At 34.0% G+C, this 6,520-nt stretch overlaps 1 protein-coding gene across 1 annotated transcript; it reads left to right on the top strand.

Annotated features, from left to right (window-relative positions):
• The first annotated feature begins 993 nt into the window (after positions 1-993).
• On the top strand, positions 994-6,108 carry LOC136218746 (large ribosomal subunit protein uL13c-like). Its single transcript, XM_066005830.1, has 4 exons — positions 994-1,366; positions 1,602-1,787; positions 2,805-2,975; positions 5,668-6,108. The coding sequence occupies exons 1-4, from the start codon at positions 1,079-1,081 to the stop codon at positions 5,782-5,784; spliced, it is 762 nt and encodes a 253-aa protein (XP_065861902.1). The 5' UTR covers positions 994-1,078; the 3' UTR covers positions 5,785-6,108.
• Positions 6,109-6,520: the final 412 nt, after the last annotated feature.

Raw genomic sequence — 6,520 nt, 5'->3', positions numbered from 1 at the left:
TTTGAGGTCATTTATGTATTATTTGGTTAGAAGAGAGAAAACTAACGTTTTTATAATAAAAAGTTAAAAAAATGATGATTTTAAAAAATAAAAAACATGGTTTTATGGTTAATATGACACTAAACAAATTTAATTCTTCATTTTTTTTAGTCATCAATGATCAAATTATCAATTTCAACTTAAAAGTTTTTTATTTTGCAAATAAGTGAGAGTCTAAGCTTCTCTTTTTACAAGGCAAAAAGCATATTTAACCTTCTAAATTTTACCTGTTTTAAGGATCAAACCCCTAATCAATTATTTTTCTATATTGAGCCCTTAATTATTGATTTTGTTATGGATTTGACCTTTATTTAACTTTTCTATCGAGTTTGGACGACATACATCCTTAGAGCGATTCGGCTTATTGACGTGGACAAATAAAAATAAGAGTTTACTGACTAGAATAGAAAGAGAGTAAAAAATAACAAGAAATTATAGAAATTAACTTTCAGTTGGTTCTTCCAAACTAGATCTTCTCCTCTCTCAAACTCGATATAAAAGTTAAATAAGAATCAAATCTATAATAAAATCAATGATCAATAACTCAATGTGAAAAAATAATTGATAAAAAATTTGATCCTTAAAATCCATTATGAGCTCTTAAATATGTTTTTTTGCCTAAAAGAAACTACTGATAGCTATGTACAAATCAACCGAACCTATCTGAATTATTTTTGGAATTATCCCTATAAAATTTGAGGATATGACCCATGTACTTCCTTATCTCTCAACCCTATCTCTAATTCAAATATGAATAAAAAAGTCTTCTATTTTTTTTATTATTATTCATATCCGACTCCCATTTACACCCTATATCAAACACTCCTGAATTCGTGTTTTGAAGGAGTTGGGCTCCGACCCATCTTGGAGATAGAGAAAGAATAGAATTGGGTCCAAGAGCTTTGCCCAATAGTTATGGCCATGTCCATCAATCATAAATGTAAAACAAGAAGTAACGTTATCCATTTATCTTGAAATTGAGCTAACAGTGCCAAAACCAGAGGGTGGGAGTGGGAGTGAGATAGGAAGGAAGGGGAGTATGGCAATCTGTGCACCGTCTTCTATGATACTTTCATCGGCTACCTCATCTTCTTCTTCTCTGACTACTGTTTCTACCGCCAAATCTTTTTTCCCTTGTTCAACCAACAATGTTACTAGTACCACTCCATTTCTTCTTGGGTACTCCATGCTAAAATCAAATCCTTCCTTTTCTCTTACCAGCAGCCGCAATTGTGTGGTTCGCTCCCAGAAGAAGGAAGAAGCGATCATTTCTCGTGTGCCCCTTGATCAACGCTGGATGTTTGAGGAGTCCGAGCTTAACGGCCCTGTAATTCCTTCGCTCCCTCTCTTTGGTTTTTTCATATACATGCTTGAGCACTTTTCCTATCTTTGAATTCTGGGTTTCTTTCTAATTTATTGTATTTTGATGTCCATAGTCACTTTAGCTCGCTGCAATTCTTGGATTTAGAACTTCTATTTCGAAAAAAAAAAAAAGATTGAATACTGAATAGGTATGTCCTCTGCTTCTTTATGGTTAATCATAGTTGGATTTTGTCTTGTAGGACATTTGGAATACGACTTGGTATCCTAAAGCGGCGGACCACGTGAACACGGAGAAACAATGGTATATTGTTGATGCAACTGATAAAATTCTTGGGCGACTGGCTTCCACCATTGCCATTCATATTCGTGGAAAGAACTTGGCTACCTATACTCCTAGTGTGGACATGGGGGCGTTTGTAATTGTGGTATAGTTTATGTTTGTATTCTCATGCTTATATGCTCTCTTTATTACTTTACCAATTTCATTGACAACATATTTAGTAATGTACTTTTTATGTGTTAAATGTTGCTAATGCATTATGAAGATGGATCATAACACATCGTGCCTCTCTTTCTCGGTTATTTAGTCAATTGATTGCATTAGTGTGTTTCAATTTCTTATAGTGCTATTTTTATCTATATGCATGTTGCTTTGCATTCTGGGTCAAAATGGCTCGACTTAGTTCTATAATTAAGGCTTGACTTCTATGATGTCTTTGTGAGTCTATTACTCTTCTGTTAGATGTTTTGTAGCTGTGTTCTAATCTAGGAAATCAATAAAATATTATATTTTGAAATTATGTGTCAAGTTTTGACACTCTTTTGGGCACCCTCTATTGGAGATGCTCTAAAAGCTAAAAGTGTTGCTCACTAAATTGTAGACTCAGTAGGGTAGGGAAGACCAGAAGAGATTACCTGTCACTTATTGCAAGATAATGTTTCACTTGATATTTGATCAGGGTAATATATATTAATATTGAATATCCATGGTAACTCAATATAGTTGTTATTGGGATATCCTTTTCAGAATAAGCTCTAGGATTGGCCCAACATGTTGGAGTTCAATCGACATCTTACAACTATCGATGACTGCTTCTTGGAGTTCCTGTATGTTAGGTGTTATCTCTAGTATTATTTGTCATTAGAGATTTCAATTTTCAAATATATCAATCTTATAATGCGTTAACTCCTAAAGGTCCATGCTTAAGATTTTGTTGAAACTACTCCTAATATGTTTGTATTTGCTTCTCATTATGATAGAAATATTACTGACATTTATACAAATGATATTTCTGCTTTAGTTAGTTGTACATGATTTGTTCACTTGTTAAGGTTGTGGAAAATTAGCTAGACTTAACTATTTTTTGCAGAATGCCTGTTGATTCATAAATGAATTAGTTGCAATTTAAGTTTCTGAGGTTCTGAAACATTTTGTCCATAAGGTGAATGCTGAGAAAGTTGCTGTATCTGGCAAGAAAAGAACTCAAAAAGTATACAGGAGGCATTCAGGAAGACCAGGTGGTATGACAGTGGAAACATTTGATCAACTACAGCAGAGGATTCCAGAAAGAATTATTGAACATGCTGTTCGTGGAATGCTTCCTAAAGGAAGAGTAAGTTCTGAATTTCTAATTCAGTATGACTGTCTATGTATTAAGTTTTTTTCCCTCTCGTGTTTACATGACTGGAATTTTGCTCAGATCTAGTTTTTTGTTTCCATAACCTCTTCCTTTTGGTGCCATTTATTTTGGTGGTGTGGTTTTGGTTTTGCATAGATGCCTTTGGCTTCTTGTTTTAGGTACTAGGTTATTTTAATTGGAATGAGTTACTGTTCTTTAAATGTAAGAGAACAAAGGGAGGCACTAGGGTAGCTGTGCTGCTGACATTACTGAATTCATTTGTGTTTGAAGTTGAGTACAACCAAGTCTTCCTGCCATATGCTTCTGAGTTCAGTCAAGCAGCAAACTTCTGCATTTTAGGCCAAAGTTGATGTGTTTGGTAAATATATGATAAAAGTTCTAAAAGTCAAGAAATTAAAAATTAAAAATATATATATTATGTTATATTGAAAATTAGGCCTATTTTTGTCCAAAAAAATTTAATATCAGCTAAGTTGCGAAAGCTATTTATCCCAAAAGCTGCAAACCAGCTTTCCCAACTTTTAAGCAAGCAGTTTTGCATTTACCAAATGCTGCTTTTAGCTAGGAAGGCTGCTTTTAGGGTTTGGGAAAGCAATGCCAAACTGTCTCACAGTAACTTCCAAATGTTTTGAATGGGGAAAAAGGCAATCAGTGAATGTTACCATCGGTGCTATAGTACTTATAAAATTATGAGCATGGCTCAATAATTAGTTAAAGAAGAATCTCTCCCTTATGGCTATCAATTGTATGAGTGCACGTCCTAATTGTACCCTTGCTTTCTGCTTTTTTCTATTTGTGTGTGCTCTTACATGGATTAGTGATGGGTTTACGTTTATCAATAACATATTGAGACAGTCTGTGCTTGCTAAGGACTTGAATCATATTGATGTTTTGGATAAGTCTATGAACTGTGTAATACTAAATTCCAAAGCCCGTCAAGTGACCAAGAAGGCTGAACATTGAAAGTTGGTGTACAACTCAAGGGCATGTTTATTCTTATACTATATCTGTTTCTGTACACCTCCAATGGTGGGAAAATAGCTGATCAAAAGGAAATTTCAATGCTTTTAGTGCAGAGAAAGTTGAAATCTGTATTACTTTTGAAGTCTTTTTGGCTAAGTTGCATCACAGTTTTCCATGTATTCATGAATGATTTTGATATTTGTGAGGCACTTGAAGTTCCATGGGGAGAAGAGTTTGGTGAGAGCTGTAGAGTAGAATATTCACTGGTTACTTACTCTTGACATAAGGGAACAAATGTAGGGCATGGTTTCTATCTTCTAGCGTGTAGAAACTGATGTGTTGAATGTGTAGTGCGTTTGAACTTTGAAGCGACTCTGAACTGAAACTAGTGATGGTTGTAGCTATGACTACATGTACAAAGTATAACTATAAAATAGCTAGTCTATTACATGAAATGGATTCATCTTTGCATTTAATGTCCCATATTTTTCTTAATAAGTCAAATCAACTGGTAAGAATAAGTGAGAGGATAATATCTCTTCTAAGTGTATTTCTCTTTTGTCTTCAAAAACTTTTGTTCTTTTATTTGAGTAAAGAAAATCACTGACAATATCTTTTGTTCATATCCTGAGTTGACTGTTTAGGGAAAAGTGAGTTTTTGTTCTTATATTTTGGGCAGGGTGAATTTTCTGAAAGAAAGAAATTTTCCTTGTATGGTCTATATGTAGAAGAGATAGTGTGAGGAAGTTGCTCATTTATTGGAATTTTTGTATTATTGGGTTTTGATAAATTTAAAATTGGATTCATTACACTTGACATCCTTGCATGCTCTCAAGAGTTCAAATAAATGTGATACTGTCTTAAATTTTTATGACAGTGACGATTTACTTGTTTATACCTTACAATGTGGTTCCTATTAAGTTCATCCTCACCCATTTCTTGAGGCGAGTCTTGGTTGAGTGGAAGAGCGTTGGTTCCGACTTCAATATTACAGAGTTTGACCGAAACAGCCTCCTTGCTGTGCAAGGGTAAGGCTGTGCTTCTTCGACTTTTCATAGTCTGGAATTAAGGGAACCTTGTGCCATTGAAGCACTTTTCTTATCCTCTCCTTCCTTGTGTGAATTTTGAGGCACAATGCCAAAACAAAGGATACTATACTATGATCAAATTCTCTAATATGGTTGTGAACAAATCATGTGCATTTATGTCATGTTATGATTTGAAGTTATGCTAATTTGTGTGCATGCTTTGTTGTGCAGACATATTTTTGTCCAACAACTACACTATATTATTCAACTCCATGTTATTCTGATGATTCTTTTGTCAAATACTTTACTAGAAAAGCTAATGTTGAAGTATCTGAACTCTACAGAGATATGTTTGGTCTCTTGACTTTTATTTTGGATAATCGAACCCTTTTAGAGCTGTAATATCAAACAATAATAGAAAACATGTATAGTGTACAACATCTTGTGACAGGCAAGCTTTTTCTCTGCAGAACATGGCATAAAGAGTCGCCATCTAAATACTTATATCAAGTTTCATTTTAGTTTTACCACATAATTGTCTATACATATCGATAAATTAATATGCAGCTTAATTGTTTAATTAGAAATAACGTCACTTATAGGTTTAACTAAAGGATGCAGGATTGAGAAGCAGGGCAGTGAAGTTGTTGAATTTTTTTTCGTGTTAATTGCAGCTAGGCCGAGCATTATTCAACCACCTTAAGGTGTACAAGGGCCCAGAGCACCCACACGAGGCGCAGAAGCCGGAGGAGCTACCTATTAGAGACAAGAGGATACAAAAGCAGAGGTAGAATTTGAATTGTTGGCTAGCTTGAGATGTGGCAACCAAGGTGTTTAACCACCTTAAGAAAGTATTGCAGTTGAGCAGAAGCATTGTTCATCCACTTGGCTTGCATACATCTTTTTGATTCGCCAATATGACTCTCGGCCCTGCTTCTTCCATCTTGAGCTTTTTTGATGTATTTATTTTCTAGTACTAGTTTCTGTGCTTGTATTGTATTGTATTGATCTGATGAAAATTTTATTTTGTTGGTCCAAAGATGTATTCTCCGCCACTTGCAATGTATCATAACGATAACTTTAATTTATGAAGATGCATGAAAGATCTGACCTTTTCTTTTGACCAATTTAAGGATTAATGTTATTATATGTTGTGTGTTTGCTACTTTTATATATCTGTATGAGTGGTGAGATGTTTAAAATCTCTAGAAACCAGTTGCATTATTTGGAAAGGACGGCAGATTGAGTAAGCAACCTAAAGCTTATGCTTTCAACTTTAATTTCTAGTGTACTTACAAGACTCTTTCAGAAACTTCAAACTGATTAATAAATTGTAATATCTTGTATCTTCTCTGCAAATGTTTTTATTTATTAAATAAATATGTTTTATGTTATTAAATTGGGTAGGACTTATACTAAATCAAGCAAAGAAACTTCAACAAAATTTACATTTCCAAAAGAAGATAAAAGCATAATCACAACCTAAACGTGTCAAACAATAATCTATATTTTACAGGGATAAGGTGT

The sequence above is a fragment of the Euphorbia lathyris genome, chromosome 2 (genome assembly GCF_963576675.1).
Source record: "Euphorbia lathyris chromosome 2, ddEupLath1.1, whole genome shotgun sequence".
Taxonomy (NCBI): domain Eukaryota; kingdom Viridiplantae; phylum Streptophyta; class Magnoliopsida; order Malpighiales; family Euphorbiaceae; genus Euphorbia; species Euphorbia lathyris.
This window is presented reverse-complemented; position numbering and strand designations above follow the sequence as displayed.